The 17,950-nt window shown below is 45.8% G+C and overlaps 1 protein-coding gene across 2 annotated transcripts in view; it reads right to left on the bottom strand.

The window, feature by feature from the left end:
* Positions 1 to 17,950, bottom strand: part of phip (PHIP subunit of CUL4-Ring ligase complex) — a 205,731-nt gene that overhangs the window by 129,754 nt on the left and 58,027 nt on the right. For both annotated transcript variants that reach the window (XM_078399830.1, XM_078399831.1), the window contains exon 7: positions 17,542 to 17,702. In XM_078399830.1, the coding sequence (XP_078255956.1) occupies positions 17,542 to 17,702 (161 nt within the window). The remainder of the gene's footprint in view (positions 1 to 17,541; positions 17,703 to 17,950) is intronic.

The raw sequence follows: 17,950 nt of genomic DNA, 5'->3' as shown, positions 1-17,950 counted from the left end.
TGAAGAAGGCAATACAAAGTCAAATTGAGTGAGTATGGCTTCATCACATCCAAATTGGGCATCTTGGTCAGCATGGGCAAGTTGAGTCTAAGGACATGTTTCCATATTGTATGACAATGATTCTACGAAAATAGATGCCTTACATAGAACAGTACAGCACAGAAACAGGACCTTTGACCCACAATATCTGTGCCGAACAATGATGCCAAGACTAATCCTAATCTGCCTGCACATAATGCATATGCCTCCATTTCCATGTGTTTATCCAAAAATCTCTTAAATACCACTATTATACCTAGCTCTACCACCATCCCCGGCAGTCTGTTACAGGCAATTGCCACCTCTGTGTAAAAAAAAAAACTCACTTCACACATCCCCTTTAACCGTTGTCCGTCTCACCCGAATGCTATGCCCTCCAGTATTTGATACTTCCACCCTGGCTGTGGCTCTCATGCTTTAATATAGTTCTATCAGGTTGCAGCTGTAAAACTTAATTGGCAAGATGGCACCGGAACATGCCGACTCTTTGAAAGCAGATACCGCAACAGAGTTCTCCCTTAACGGAAAGGAATGAAACAACTGTTTTGACAGCACTGTGCAACTTCGGTGAAGGCAGCTTGTTATTGAAGGCAACATAATTGAAATGTTCAAAGAAACTAAAACAGGTTATCTGAAATTTGAGTGTGTATCTCCCGATTTTTTAGATTTATATCTTTTTTTAGATTTAGAGATACAGTGCGGAAACAGGCGCTTCGGCCCACCGAGTCCGCACCGCCCAGCGATCCCCGCACACTAACACTATCCTACACACACTAGGGACAATTTTTACATTTTACCCAGTCAATTAACCTACAAACCTGTACGTCTTTGGAGTGTGGGAGGAAACCGAAGATCTCGGAGAAAACCCACGCAGGTCACGGGGAGAACGTACAAACTCCATACAGACGGCGCCCGTAGTCAGGATCGAACCTGAGTCTCCGGCGCTGCATTCGCTGTAAGGCAGCAACTCTACCGCTGCGCCACCGTGCCACCGCTTGTAACTTGTATACCACCCCACTCCCACCTTGTTCTCATATGGCACTTACCTGCTTACAATGTGACATCTTACATTTCCTCTCTATCAAACACAAAACACAAATTTGATTTAGAAACAAATCTACCATCTGCAGCCTAATTCAAATCAGTTCTATGAATGCAAATAAGGTATCCCAGCTGGTGATAGATACCAAGAAATGGGTAAACAACAGATATGGAAAACAAAACAGGGGTTCTGACACGAAATATGTGACAGAAAAATCAGCCAATGCTTTCCAGCAGTGATAAACAGGTATCTGCCTGATGGAGTAGAAAAGATGGATTCTTCTGTCTAATTACTGTTGATTAGAACAAGGTTACTGTGGAGTTCAGTTTGGTTTAGTTTAGAGCCACAGCGTGGAAACAGGCCCTTTGGCCCACCAAGTCCGCACCGACTGTATGTTTCTTTTTTTTTTCCTAATCAGATGTGCAGCACTTTGGTCAACGTGGGTTGTTTTTAAATGTGCTATACAAATAAAATGGACTTGACTTGACCAGCCATCCCCTTACACTAACACTATCCTACACACACTAGGGACAATCTACACTTAAACCAAGCCAATTAACCTACAAACCTGTACGTCTTTGGGGTGTGGGAGGAAACTGAAGATCTCGGAGAAAAACCATGCAGATCACGGAGAGAACCTACAAGCTCCGTAGAGACAGCACCCATAGTCAGGATCGGACCCGGGTCTCTGGCGCTGTAAGCGCTGTAAGGCAGCAACCCTACCGCTGCACCACCGTGCCACCCTGGAGATGACCAGCACTGGTGGATTTGTTCTGATTTTGTGTGCTTTTAGTCTAATCTAGTACAACGTGTACCAAGGAACAGTGAAATGCTTTTGTTGCATGCTAATGCCGACTGGTTAGCCCTCAGCAAAAGATTTTCATTGTACCTCGGTACACAAAACAATAAACGAAACTAAAAGTATGCAAAAGTAAGACAAATCCATCTGGTCTAGTTATCTCCATATTAGCCTTATTCTAATCATCAATAATTAGACAGAAGAATTCATCATTTAACAATAATTTGCTTACCAACGTGCACTTTAGACCATTTGGGTCATGCCAACATTACAACTTTGATTAAAACATGGAGCGACATGGACAAACAACAGCCCCTGACATCAAGGGAACTTCTGCCTGAACAAGACACCTGATAGAATTGAAGTCATTGAAGCGGGACACAAGTGTCAAGCGAAGCCAATGAAGCGGGTCACGTGTCGAGCGCAGTTTTCTTTATTCCTCAAGCACCATACAGCTTCCCAAACCCCCAACCAGTTCAACTCCTCCTGGGACTCCACTACCAACACCACTCCTCCCCATTCCAACCTGTGCCCCCCCCCCTCCCCCGCCCGAGCCGAGGGTTTGCACCACGCGCGGCTCACCACCAGGGACCGCCACAGGACCCCCCCCCCCCCCAGACCCAGAGGCACGGAACCGAACAGGAAGACGAACGAGGCGGCCAGACCTCGTGCATACGTCCCCACGCATAGGGGACATGCCCGAGAGGGAAGAATTCGGGAGCACCCGGGACAACGGACGCCCCCGATGACGAGGCTGGGCCACCCGCACTGGCTCGCTAAGATCCAAATGGGCTGGCTTCAAACGAGCCGCAGACACAGTCTCCCGCCGACCACCCATGTCCAAAACAAAAGTAGTAGGCCCATGCTGCAGCCCCCAGAAGGGACCCTCGTATGGGCGCTGCAAAGGCGACCTGCGCAGAAAAACATACAAACAGTCCATGAGAACTGGCGGCACATGGGCAGGAGCCACCGCATGGCGAGACGTCAGGACAGGAGACAGGGCGCCGATGTTCTCCCGCAAACGGACCGACACAGATGACAGCTGCCCCCGGGACGCCCCAAAACGGGCAATCCAGTGGGCCAACAGGGCAGAAGTGTCCACGAGCGGAATGGCCTCCGGCCACCGAGTAAAATGGTCCACCGCCGTCAGAAGATGCGAGGCATCCCGGGAATGGAGGCAGCGGCCCCACAATGTCCACGTGAACACGGTCAAAGTGCCGGCGAGGCACTGCGAACTCCTGCACTGGCGCCCGGACGTGCCGCTGCACGATCAATGTTTGGCACGGAATGCGGGCCCGGGCCCAACGACCGACTTGCTTCCACAACCCAAGCCACATGAAACATGCACCCACCATTGCGACCTTCGCACAGATAGATGGGTGGGGCAACCCATGAATGACGTCGAAAATCCGGCGACGCCAGGCAGCCGGGACAATGGGCTCCCGGTCGAACGCGCTGTACTTCCGTTCCACCGGGTTAAGATGGCGACTGAAAAAGGCGAGAGGCCGCCCGTGACCGTCGATGCCAGATGTGCGGAGAAGTCCTGGATGTGGGGAATGGGGTAGTGATCCGCGATGGTGGCGTCGTTCAGGTGACGGTAGTCGCCACAAGGCCTCCAGCCCCCCGGAGGCCTTCGGTACCATGTGCAGCGGGGAAGAGCATGGGCTCTCTGAACGTCGGACAATTCCCACAGCCTCCACGTTGCAAAACTCCACTTTGGCAATCTGGAGCTTGTCGGGAGGCAGCCTGCGAACGCGGGCGGTGGTCCCGAAGTAAGAATGTGGTGCACCACACCATGTTTCGAGCTGGCCACGTGGAATAGCGGAGTCAAAATTTTAGGAAAGTCCCCCAGAATTTGGGTGTAAATGTTGTCCACTGCAGATACTGGGTTGCGGATTGGCATGGCGGACACAGCAGGGCGCAAGGAGATCACTTCCAATGTTGAAGAGTGGAAGTCGGAGCCCAGCAACGGCTGGGACACGTCTGCAACGGTGAAAGGCCAGATGAAGTGGCAAGAGCCAAAAATAAGCAGAATGGTGCGGACTCCATATGTTCGTATGGTGCTGCCATTCGTGGCAGTTAACGAGGGCCCGTGCTTCCCAGAATGAGCGTCCACCCCCGATGGGGGCAAAACGCTGACTCCCGCCCCTGTGTCCACCAGGAATCGTCGTCCCGAGAGCAAGTCCCATGCATGTAAGCTGTGTATCTGGCTGACCGTCGAGGAGATTACCGGCAGCCGGCCCCGGCATTTCCCGGAAACGAACAGGGCGAGCGGCATTGGCGGGCTGCGGAACCCCGGCGTTGGTGGTAGAAGCACCACTTCTTCTTGTTCTTCATACCAGCTTCTTCCGGAGCAAGAGACTCAACTGAGCCCCCGGTGGGCGCGGCCCCAGGTCGCTGTGCCCTCGAAGGCGCTGTCGACACACGATCGAGCGAACTTCCGCCCTGCCAGCCACGGCTCGTCTGCGCGTTCCGCTAGCTGCAGGGGGTCATCGACACGCGCCCTTGAGCGGAGCAGGTGGATGTCGTCGGGCAACTGCTCTAGGATGGCGCACACAAAAAGCAGGAAAGGCCGGTGGCCGTCCATGAGCGTGAGCATTTCGCTCATGAGGGCCATTGACTTAGGGCCGCCGAGCCCGCCCACGTGGAGGATCCGCGCCGCTCACTCCAGGCGGCCGAGCTCGAAAGAGCGGAGGAGCACCGCCTTGAGGCCGTCGTATTTGTTGGCCGTTGGCGGCTCGCGCAGGTAAGGCACCAATTGACCGGCCGTCTCCTGGTCGAGCGCGCCAATGACTTAGAAATAACGGGTGTTGCCGGCTGTAATCCTGCGGATGTGGAATTGAGCTTCCGCCTGCTGGAACCACACCTGGGGCTGCAAGGTCCAGATAACCAGCAGCTTAAGTGTTGGGCCTGGTCGGTGGCAACGGCGGGCCAAGTGCTGGCGGCGTCCATTAATGTGATCCAAAATACCTATTTCGGACCGTCGGGGTCACCAATGAAGCGGGACACGTGTCAAGCGAAGTTTTCTTTATTCCTCAAGCACCACACAGCTCCCCAAACCCCCAACCAGTTCAAATCCTCCTGGAACTCCACTACCAACTGCCACTCCTCCCCAGTCATGTTCTGTGACGCCACCCCCCCGAGCCGAGGGTTCGCACCACGCGTGGCTCACCACCAGGGACCGCCACATCATCAACTTATGGGTGGCAGAGTGGCATAGCTAGTAGAACTGCTACCCAGTTTGATCCTGACCTAGGGTGTCACCTGTCTGGAACTTATATGTCCTCCCTGTGACCATGTGGGTATCCACCGGGTGCTCCCGTTTCCTCCCACAACCCAAAGACCTGCAGATATGTAGGTTGAAGAAGGGTCTCGATCTGAAACATCACCTATTCCTTCTCACCCGAGATGCTGCCTGACCCACTAAGTTACTCCAGCATTTTGTGTCTATTTCCAGGTTTGTAGGTTAATTGGCTTCGACACAATTGCTCCTAGTGTAGGGAGTAAATGTGAAAGTGGAGTAACAGAACGAGCATGAAAAGGTAACCGATAGCGGGCATAGACTCAATGGTCAGTCAGCTCGTTCCATGCTGTGTCTTAAAAAACTTAAATAAATCTTCCAGTGGCTAGAGTCACATCTGGAATATAGGAAACTAGTTAAGATTAATAAAGACCAGTCGACCTTGAAATATCATTGTTGATGTTCATCAGGCAATATCTCACACTTCATTAGTAATGTACCTTCAATCAAATGATCAGATGTAATGGCCGAAGATAATCACAAAATGCTGGAGTAACTCAGCGGGTCGGGCAGCTTCTCTGGAGAAGAAGGAGGGGTGACATTTTGGGTCGGGTCCCTTCTTCAGACAATGTTGTTGATTATTGCAGTATTCAGTTCTAATGGTAATTGGTAGCTAATGAAGTATCACAATGTTTAAGAAACATTTTAATAGGTAAACGGATAGGATACGTTTAGAGGGATATGGACCAAACGCAAGCAGGTGGGACTAGTGTAGATGGGGTATGGTGGTCAGCATGGGCAAGTTGGCCCTGTTTCTACACTGTATGACTCTCTGAAGTAGTAAAATCCTGTCAACATTCAAGCTTGTACTTGCAACATGACTTGTCAGCAATGTTTAGCATTATCAAATACTCCACGTGAAGTGTTGAGGGGTGGATTTACCAGAATTATACCAATGTTACAAGGGTTAAGTTACAAATTCACACTAACCAGGCTTGCACTACCTGGAACACAAAATTCTTTGGAGTGTGAAGAAAAACTTGATAGCTTTTCAACATTTTTGGGCAACTGAGAGAAGATGGAGGTTATTTCTGGTGGTTGGGGAGTCCAGGGCCCACAAAATAAGTCTAAAAATGAGAGTGAAGTTAAGCAAAACTTTTACTTATAAAGTATGGTGGTCCTGCAATCTACTGCAATCGGTGTAAAAAAAATCCAAGAATTATGATTCATATTAACTTGAAAATGTTCAGGCAGGCACATGGAGTAACATTGACAGACCAACCAAGATCTCAAAGAATAGCAGAGAAAAGCAGACTTAATACTGCTTTTCAGTTTAATTTAGATATACAGCATGGAAGCAGACCCCTTCAGACCACTGAGTCTGCACCGATCAGTGATCATCCCTTATGCTAGCACTATCCTGCACACCAGGAACATTTACAATTTTTACCGAAGCCAATTAACAAACAAACATGTACATCTTTGGAGTGTGGGAGGAAAGCGGAGCTCCCGGAGAAAACCCATGCAGTCACAGGGAGAACTCACAAACTCCATACATACAGACAGCACCTGAAGTTAGGACCATGGGCCACCTATATTCATAATTACATATTCTATAATCTATATTCATAATTACATTTTTCAATTATCTATGGCCACCAGAGCCTTCACAGAGGATAACTAACATCATACCATTGTTTAAAAATATAGGAAGAAATAAATCAAGTAATTGCAGACTAGTTAGTTTAACTGCAAAGTTTGGCAAATTACTTGAAATGATTCTATGGATCATTATAAACCTTTATATGGAAAACTACAGATTAATTACGTTAATTAGAACACAATTTCTAAGTCACTGTTTTTTGAGGTAACAAGGTAAACATAAAAAATATAAAATTTAACTGTACTGAAAGCTGCAGCTATGCATTGCAAAGATTACTGGTTCAGACACAACTGATTTTGTTTAGCCATCTTATAGCCGTACTTAACTGATCACCTGCTGATAGACAACTACTAGCAAAACAGCATAACAACAAATAAGCATGCACGTACAGCAGGCTGTGAAGAAAGCTAATGGCATGTTGGCCTTCATGACAAGAGGACTTGAGTATAGGAGCAAAGAGATCCTTCTGCAGTTGTTACAGGGCCCTAGTGAGACCACACCTGGAGTACTGTGTGCAGTTTTGGTCTCCAAATTTGAGGAAGGACATTCTTGCTATTGAGGGAGTGCAGCGAGGTTCACTAGGTTAATTCCCGGAATGGCGGGACTATCGTATGTTCAAAGACTGGAGTGACTGGGCTTGTATACACTGGAATTTAGAAGGATGAGAGGGGATCTTATTGAAACATATAAGATTATTAAGGGATAGGACACACTAGAGGCAGGAAACATGTTCCCAATGTTGGGGGAGTCCAGAACAAGGGATCACAGTTGTTAAGAATAAGGGGTAGGCCATTTAGAACGGAGATGAGGAAAAACTTTTTCAGTCAGAGTTGTAAATCAGTGGAATTCACTGCCTCAGAAGGCAGTGGTGGCCGACTCTCTGGATGCTTTCAAGAGAGAGTTAGATAGAGCTCTTAATGATAGCAGAGTCAGGGGATAAGGGTAGGATAGGGGTACTGATTGTGAATGATCAGCCATGATCACGGTGAATGGTGGTGCTGGCTCAAAGGGCCGAATGGGCTATTCCTGCACCTATTGTCTATTGTCTAAAAGAAGAAGTTTCTCTTCTCAAGAAAACCCACTCTTGAAATGCAAATTCATGATCTTTCCATCAATTTTGTACTCAAATTATCTATTTGATACTTTTTGACGTCATTTTTGAGGTAACATCACATCTGAATGTTTTGTCAAAAATTTGCATGATGTTCAGCAGTGTTCCAGTTCTTTATCAATACAAAACAGAGCATATTAAGCGAGGAGAAAATGACAATGTTTAAAATAACCCATTATCCGCTTCCTACACAAAAATACAAATGGTGTACTTGGTGACAAATTGTTTTGGTTTAGTCCAAGGCATCCCCCACTGATGCTTTGTTTGTAGATTACCATGAAATCAGTGCATTTTCTCAGCAATTATGTTCCTTCCGCATTCTCTCCTCAGTTTCATGGATACCGTTATTGCAGCCTCCCTCAGATTACCATTTATTACGTGTGAAATTGGTGGCAGCCTGCTCAGTCACAAGGAAGACACAGCTCAGGCAGATATTGTACTTGCTTAATGCCCGTACAAGTGTATTTCCAGCAGAGGGTGTTAGCACATCAAAAGCAAGAATCCTGACTACTTTCTCAACAGGAGAGTGCTGTGGTGCCGAGAGCCAGAGTTAAATCAGCTAACTCAGCACCGGTCTGCACTTTGATGTTCCGAGAACGAGCGGTGGCTCAGCAGGTCACTGCTTCAAATCAGCTGAGCCACGCGTAGAGCTCTCAGCATTACTTACCCAACTAATAAAATCATCAGCGTCTACAGTTTAGTTTAGTTTAGTTTAGAGATACAGCGTGGAAACAGGCCCTTCGGCCCACCGAGTCCGCGCCGACCACGATCACCTGTACATTATTTCGATCCCATGCACTAGGGACAATTTACAGCAGCCAATTAACCTACAAACCTGCATGTTTTTGGGATGTGGGGGGAAACAGGAGCTCCTGGAGAAAACCCACGCAGTCACAGGGACAACGTACAAACTCCGTACAGACAGCACCCACAGTCAGACTCTAAACTATACTAAACTATCAACACAGGTGCAACCGTTGCACGATGGTCCAGCTGGCAGAGTTGCTGCCTTACAGCTCCAGAGATCAGGTTTGATCCTGACTATGGGCGCTGTCTGTGTGGAATTTCTACGTTCTCCCTGTGACAGCGTGGGTTTCCTCCGGGTGTTCCGGTTTCCTCCCACATCCAGAAGACGTGCGGGTTTGCAGGTTAAATGGCCTCTGCAATTTGCTCCTAAGTACGTGAGAAAGTGAGATATCATAAAACTAGGGTGAACAGGGGATCGATGGTTGGTGTGGACTTTAGGAGCAAATGGGCCTGTTTCCATGCTGTCTCTCTAAACTAAAGTTAACCCAGTGCTGTGTGCTTCCCCCCTCCCTCTATTCTCATGACACCGATGACTGTGCATAGCTCCAACCCCATTGATAAATTTGCTGATGTTGTTTGTCAAATCACTGGTAGCGATGAGTTAGCGAACAGGGGAAAGCCAGAACACCTGGTTGGGTTGTCCCGCAACAACCACCTCTAAAATTCAACAAAACCAAGGAAATATCATTGATTTAAGAAAGGGGAAGTCGGGAGACTTGGATGAAGGGATTAAAAGTACCATTAGCAAATTTGCAGATGATACAAAGCTGGGTGGTAGCGTGAGCTGTGAGGAAGATGCTATGAGGTTGCAGGGTGACTTGGACAGGTTGTGTGAGTGGGCGGATGCATGGCAGATGCAGTTTAATGCGGATAGAAACATAGAAACATAGAAAATAGGTGCAGGAGTAGGCCATTCGGCCCTTCGAGCCTGCACCGCCATTCAATATGATCATGGCTGATCATCCAGCTCAGTAACCTGTACCTGCCTTCTCTCCATACCCCCTGATCCCTTTAGCAAAAAGGGCCACATCTAACTCCCTCTTAAATATAGCCAATGAACTGGCCTCAACTACCTTCTGTGGCAGAGAATTCCACAGACTCACCACTCTCTGTGTGAGGTTATCCACTTTGGTGGTAAGAATAGGAAGGCAGAGTATTATCTGAATGGTGTCAAGTTAGGAAAAGGGGACGTACAACGAGATCTGGGTGTCCTAGTGCATCAGTCACTGAAAGGAAGCATGCAGGTACAGCAGGCAGTGAAGAAAGCCAATGGAATGTTGGCCTTCATAACAAGAGGAGTTAAGTATAGGAGCAAAGAGGTCCTTCTGCAGTTGTATAGGGCCCTAATGAGACCGCACCTGGAGTACTGTGTGCAGTTTTGGTCTCCAAATTAGCGGAAGGATATTCTTGCTATTGAGGGCGTGCAGCGTAGGTTTACTAGGTTAATTCCCGGAATGGCGGGACTGTCATATGTTGAAAGACTGGAGCGACTAGGCTTGTATACACTGGAATTTAGAAGGACGAGAGGGGATCTTATCGAAACATATAAGATTATTAAGGGGTTGGACACGTTAGAGGCAGGAAACATGGTCCCAATGTTGGGGGAGTCCAGAACAAGGGGCCACAGTTTAAGAATAAGGGGTAGGCCAATTAGAACGGAGATGAGGAAAAACCTTTTCAGTCAGAGAGTTGTGAATCTGTGGAATTCTCTGCCTCAGAAGGCAGTGGAGGCCAATTCTCTGAATGCATTCAAGAGAGAGCTAGATAGAGAGAGCTCTTAAGGATAGCGGAGTCAGGGCGTATGGGGAGAAGGCAGGAACGGGGTACTGATTGAGAATGATCAGCCATGATCACATTGAATGGCGGTGCTGGCTCGAAGGGCCGAATGGCCTACTCCTGCACCTATTGTCTATTGTCTATTGAGACCACGTGTTAGTTTTCATTGGTGGGCAGGCATTGGAGAGAGTAGCAGCTTTAATTTCCCGGCCGTTTGTATCTCAAATGATAGGTTCTGAGCCCAGTACATAGATGCGCTTATGAAGGAGGCCACCAGCACATTTCCTTTCTTGGAATTTTAAGGAGATTTCAGATGTCAGTGAATGGTCTAACAATCCTTTTCAGATGCAACGTAGATAGTATGCTGATTGGTTGCATCGTGGCATGGTATGACAATTCCACTGCACAGGAATGCAAGCAATTGCAGGCAGTGGTAGGCACAGCCCGGTGAATCACGGGTAAAGTCCTCCCCGTGGTTGAAGGCATTTACTCGAGGTACTGCTTCAAGAAGACTGCATCTATTTTCAAGGATCCCCACATCCAGGCCATGCCCACTTCTCACTGGTTCCCAGCTGCCAGATGGTGCAGAATCCTGTGGTCCACACCACCAAGTTCAGGAACAGCTGCTTTCCTACATCTATCAGGTTCTTGAACCAACCCGGACAATTCTACTCGTACTTCAGCAGAGGAACTCTGCAGATTACCCCGTGGACTGTGATGGGCTGGTATTTTAATTGTGTTTGAATGAATGTCTCGTTCTTGTTTTTGCACACAGCCTTTTTCTTATCATTGTCACAACCCATACAGAAAGAAACCAGACCCTTCAGCCCTACTTGACCATGTCAACCAAGATGCACCCTCCAAGCTAGTCCCATTTCCCTGCATTTGGCCCATATCCCTCTAAACCATTCCTATCCACGTACCTGTTCATGTGTCTTTTAAATGTTCTTATTGTACCTGCCTCAACTAGACAATAGACAATAGGTGCAGGTGTAGGCCATTCGGCCCTTCGAGCCAGCACCACCATTCAATGTGATCATGGCTGATCATTCTCAATCAGTACCCTGTTCCTGCCTTCTCCCCATACCCCCTGACTCCGCTATCATTAAGAGCTCTATCCAGCTCTCTCTTGAATGCATTCAGAGAATTGGCCTCCACTGCCTTCTGAGGCAGAGAATTCCACAGATTCACAACTCTCTGACTGAAAAAGTTTTTCCTTATCTCCGTTCTAAATGGCCTACCCCTTATTCTTAAACTGTGGGCGCTCGTTCCATTTACCCACCACCCTGTGAAATTTGTATTGTTTGGTATAATTTGTTTGTTTTTTTGCTGCCCGAGTCGATATGCTGCAGCAACCAAGGATTTAATTGTGTAAGAAGGAACTGCAGATGCTGGTTTAAACCGAAGATGGACACAAAAAGCTGGAGTAACCCTGCGGGACAGGCAGCATCTCTGGAGAGAAGGAATGGGTGACGTCTCGGGTCGAGACCCTTCTTCAGACTTAATTGTGCCTGTACCTCACCATACTTGCGCCGATGACAATAAACTCAATTTAACTTAATTATCCTCTCATGGCAGTGACAAAAAGCTTTGTCATATGAAATTAACATTGCTGCCATTTGTACCAGGTTTTGGTCAAAAAATTAATCAACCAATTGATAAAATAGAACATAGTAGTGTAAAACTATTTTTTCAAAGCCGGGGTGCCTTGTTTAAATAAATTACATACTGTATATTATGAGTACATTTGAGCAGGTTAATCTCATCTGTTTTTTTTTTTTTTTTTTAACAAATTGCATGTTAATCTAAATGTGTTGATTAAAAAATGGTTGCCACATATAGTGTGTACATTTCAACCCAAGACTTCTGTACTATAGAGACACAAGAGACTGCAGATGCTGGAAATTTGCTGGGGTTTTTTTTTGCCTTCTGCACCACATTAGTTTAATTGCTAACATCTCATAAGTCATATATTACAGTAGGGAGGTCGGTAAATTGTCCCTGTGTGTGCGCTCAGCCTTCAACTGCACTGTTTAATAGAGTCCTTTGTTTTAAGCGGTTATCCACCTTACGCCAAGCCTTTGATATGGATTTATGGTTTGGAATCAGAGTGAAAAAATACATTTAAACTGCGGTGTCGTTTTTTAAAAAAAAGATGATCTTTGCACTTTATAACTTGACTAATTGATAGTTGAAGCTTGTATTCATCTATCATTAATCATCTCACTGCAGTGTGCGTTGATTTATCTGTTACAACATGGCTGGCCAAATCATCAGCGCTTGTCCGAGGATCTCACTACACATAGATGATGATCTTGTGAATGAAAAGGTCAATTAGATCATGTGCTTTTTGGTATACGAGACAGAGAAAGATATGCTTCACAATAAATGAAAACTGAAGTCTCGGTGAAATGACCCAATTCCACATGTTCAGAGTGTCTTAAGCACTTCACAGTTAATTCTTTTCAACTGCAGTCACCTTTCAATTTTAGACACAAAATGCTGGAGTAACTCAGCGGCAGGACAGGCAGCATCTCTGGATAGAAGGAATGGATGATGTTTTGGGTTGAAACCCATCTGCACTCTCAGTCTGAAGAAGGGTCTCGACCTGAAACATCACCTATTCCTTCTATCCAGTGATGCTGCCAGTCCCACTGAGTTATTCCAGCATTTGGTGTCTATCTTCGGTGTAAACCAGCATCTGCAGTTCCTTCCTACACCCATCAATTATATTGGGAGGCAATTTGGACACAGCAAATTCCTACAAGCAGCAATATTAACCAGATAATCAATTACACATGAATGCAAGAGGAATGGGAAATCTTGGGACAGTTCAATAGACAAGGAGGAGGCCATTCGGCCCTTCAAGCCAGCACCGCCATTCAATGTGATCATGGCTGATCATTCTCAATCAGTACCCCGTTCCTGCCTTCTCCCCATACCCCCTGACTCCGCTATCCTTAAGAGCACTATCTAGCTCTCTCTTGAATGCATTCAGAGAATTGGCCTCCACTGCCTTCTGAGGCAGAGAATTCCACAGATTTACAACTCTCTGACTGAAAACGTTTTTCCTCATCTTAGTTCTAAATGGCCTACCCCTTATTCTTAAACTGTGGCCCCTTGTTCTGGACTCCTCCAACATTGGGAACATGTTTCCTGCCTCTAACGTGTCCAACCCCTTAATAATCTTATACTTTTCGATAAGATCTCCTCTCATCCTTCTAAATTCCAGTGTATACAAGCCTAGTCGCTCCAGTCTTTCATCATATGATAGTCCCGCCATTCCGGGAATTAACCTAGTAAACCTACGCTGCACGCCCTCAATAGCAAGAATATCCTTCCTCAAATTTTGAGACCAAAACTGCACCCAGTACTCCAGGTGCGGTCTCACTAGGGCCCTGTACAACTGCAGAAGGACCTCTTTGCTCCTATACTCAACTCCTCTTGTTCACTGAAGATTTGATGTACTTTTTTATGAACAGTCAGTGGGAACAACAATTAAAATCCTCTTCCTGACCACTATGGAAATATTAAAAAGGAATACAACAAAACAGTACAATCAAAGAAAAAACCCTCTAACACACCACTTTCCTTTCATCAATACTCCGTTTAATAAATAAATGTATTTTTGTTTGAAACTGTCTAATAATATGCACTACCTGTGTACTTGTATGCAGCTCAATTGTACTCATGTACAGTAGGATTTGATTTGACTGAACGGCACGAAAACACAGCATTTCACTGTGTCTCGGTACTTGTGAGAATAATAAACCAAGAAGCTCTAGATGTCAACTTATTTACATCGGCGAAACCAAGCGCAGGCTCGGCGATCGCTTCGCTCAACACCTGCGCTCGGTCCGCATTGACCAACCTGATCTCCCGGTGGCCGAGCACTTCAACTCCCCCTCCCATTCCCAATCTGACCTTTCTGTCATGGGCCTCCTCCAGTGCCATAGTGAGGCCCACCGGAAATTGGAGGAACAGCACCTCATATTTCGCCTGGGCAGCTTGCAGCCCAGTGGTATGAACATCGACTTCTCCAACTTTAGATAGTTCCTCTGTCCCTCTTTTCCCCTCCTTCTTCCCAGATCTCCCTCTATCTTCCTGTCTCCACCTATATCCTTCCTTTGTCCCGCTCCCCTGACATCAGTCTGAAGAAGGGTCTCGACCCGAAACGTCACCCATTCCTTCTCTCCCGAGATGCTGCCTGACCTGCTGAGTTACTCCTGCATTTTGTGAATAAATACCTTCGATTTGTACCAGCATCTGCAGTTATTTTCTTATATTATATAACCCAATACCAAAATCAGAATGACTACATCATCTCTAACAAAAAAATTGTTTTTGCAAAAGTCTAGGCAATATATGCAAAGCACATCACAACTTTAAACAAACATTTCTCCATCTTCCTTTAGTGAAAGCAAAAGAACGGCAACATTTTCAATGCAGAGAAGGAAGCAAAACAAAATTCTTCATTTGGCCATTTTTAGAGCTTCAAAAGTAGTGCATCTGAAAACAGTAATGGAATAATTTGACTCCAGCTTCCCAAAGGAATTACACAAATATTTTGCTTCATTCACGGAAGAATCACGGGCTATGGGTAGTCACAAGTTAGCAACCAGCTGTATTTTTTAATTGATACTGACCGACCTGTAGCAGATCTGCATTTTGTATGATGGAAACATGTAAATGGTCTCACGGCCTACAAGCTAATTCTATTTAAATAGATGCACAGAATACATTATATTTAAAGAAAGTCGTGGAACATAACAGCCACTGCCAAATAAAAACTTCAATTTCTGTATTAAACATTGCATTTAATCAGAACATCCTGCAATGGTTTTTTTTTTTAAACACCAAGAGAAAGCAAAGCATTTAGCTGAAAGCAGAATGGATATTTTGAGTCAGCCAAGAACTTTCAGAAAACAGGGATGTTTTGCAAAATGAGCAACTACTAATTTAGTTTCTTTGAGATACAGCATGGACCAGGCCCTTCGGACCACTGAGTCTGCACAAATCAGCAATCCCCACACTAATGCTATCTAGGGGCAATTTACAATTTTACCAAAGCCAATTAAACCTATAAACCTGTACATCTTTGGAATGTGGGAGGAAACCGGACGGAGATCCCGATGAAAACCCATGCAGATCACAGGGAGAAAGTACAAACTCTGCACAGACAGCCCCCCATAGTCAGGATCGAACCCGAGTCTCTGGCGCTGAAAGGCAGCAGTTCTACCACTAAGCCACCGTGCCGCCCCTCAACTAATGTTGAGCAGCATACGGATTTCATAACTCAATGGTACATCAAGGGTTACAGCAGTGAAGGCAAGGAGTAAGAACATTAAGATTTTATGTTACCCTCAAATCTTCATGGCCCAATGTTAAAGTTTATCCCTTGATATTAATGTAGCAAAAACAGATGACTATGACTAGCATGGGCAACATATACATACCCTTATAAGTAGGGTAGAAAAAAGGCATCTAAGTCTCTAAGTGATAAAAGTATGATATAGCATTTTTCACCCAAGGGGGTGAAATTCTGAAGTTATAAGAAAGCAGTCATAATAATGATGCAAAAGTAGGCAAGAAGCAGAGATTATGATTGAATAGTAGATGAATTACACACCTTTGGCATTAATGTACAATTGAAAAGTAAATAAATCAAGGCGGGTGGGGGGTGGGAGTAGAGGGATAGATGTTTCAAAAGACCAAAGATGATGGCATGATTTTCCATCATCTCGTTGGATGAAAAGCAACATATTTACATATATGAAAACGGAAATCAAACATATTTACACATATTGAAACAGAATGCTGGAAAGACTCTGCCATTCAGGCAGCATCTATGGACAGGGAAAAACATTTCAGGTTGATGAACCTTTGTAAGAACTATGCATAGGTACTATCACAGCGTTTAAGAAACATTTAGACAGGTACACGGATAGAATTATTTTTGGAGGGACATGGTCCAAACGCAGGCATGTGGGACAAGTGTAGATGGTGATGTTGGTTGGTGTGGGCAAGTTGGGCCAAGGGGCCTATTTCCACGCTGTATGACTCTATGACTCTCTAATCACTCGATCCGGCCAGCTATAGAAACTGTAAAAGTCAGTTACCTGAAACCGTTGAATTCAGTGTGTAGGAAAGAACTGCAGATGCTGGTTTAAATCGAAGACAGACACAAAATGCTGGAGTAACTCAACGGGACAGGCAGCATCACTGGAGAGAAGGAATGGATGACAGAAGAAGGGTCTCGACCTGAAGCATCACCCATTCCTTCTCTCCAGCGATGCTGCCTGTCCCGCTGAGTTACTCCAGCATTTTGTGTCTACCGTTCAATTCGGTGTTGGGTTTGGAGAACTGTAATGTGCTTTCTCTCTGCACTCTCCCTGTAGTTGCAACATTATATTCTGCACTGATTATTTAATGTTTCACACTACCTCGTGCATAAGCACGATTTGATTTGCGAACTTTTTTCACTGTATCAGTACACATGACAATAGTAAACCAATCTATTTTAGATTTAGATTTAGAAATACAGTGCAGAAACAGGCCCTTCGGCCCACCGGGTCCGCGCCGCCCAGCGATCCCCGCACACTAACACTATCCTACACACACTAGGGACAATTTTTTACATTTGCTCAGCCAATTAACCTACAAACCTGTACGTCTTTGGAGTGTGGGAGGAAACCGAAGATCTCAGAAAAAACCCACGCAGGTCAAGGGGAGAACGTACAAACTCCGTACAGACAGCACCCGTAGTCAGGATCGAACCTGAGTCTCCGGCGCTACATTCGCTGTAAGGCAGCAACTCTACCGCTGCGCCACCGTGCCGCACGTACTATATTATCTGGTTGGGGGGGGGGGGAAGGGTTGTTAGTGTAGGAAAGGTAGTTGAAAGGATCTCAGTTGTGCATCATTTTCAAGATAAGTCTTTTCAAGAGAAAACATTTAAAACAGTAATAGTATTTACTTTCTGGATCCAACGTAAGATAGGGGAAGGCGCGGTACAAATGGACTAAAGGAATTTAAAGGCAAGAGTTAAAATGCAGAAACTCACAGTAAATATTCTCCTCCCCGTTCGGTCGAAGGTAATGCAGTAGACAGATGACAGATGCCCCAGGATCCGCTTGTGCATCTTCATATGTAGATATACAGGTGTTGGAACAAGCTGACCCAGTCGAAAGCTCCCAGTAAGCTGTCTTGCCCGGACGGTGTCCACTACAAACAAGAAAAGGAAACAGCTTATGATCTGTGAATTCTAGGATACATGGTTAAAAACAAGCATAAAGTTGCACGTGTACCACCCTTGAATCAAGGTGAAAACGCTCTTCACAATTAGAATACTCTAGGAATATAGCCATAGTCCTGGGATGGCAGGACTTTCATATGAAGAAAGACTGGATAGACTCGGCTTGTACTCGCTAGAATTTAGAAGATTGAGGGGAGATCTTATAGAAACTTACAAA

This window comes from Rhinoraja longicauda, chromosome 5 (genome assembly GCF_053455715.1).
Source record: "Rhinoraja longicauda isolate Sanriku21f chromosome 5, sRhiLon1.1, whole genome shotgun sequence".
Classification (NCBI taxonomy): domain Eukaryota; kingdom Metazoa; phylum Chordata; class Chondrichthyes; order Rajiformes; family Arhynchobatidae; genus Rhinoraja; species Rhinoraja longicauda.
Note: the sequence above shows the minus strand (reverse complement) of the source record. Positions and strands in the feature narration are given on the sequence as shown.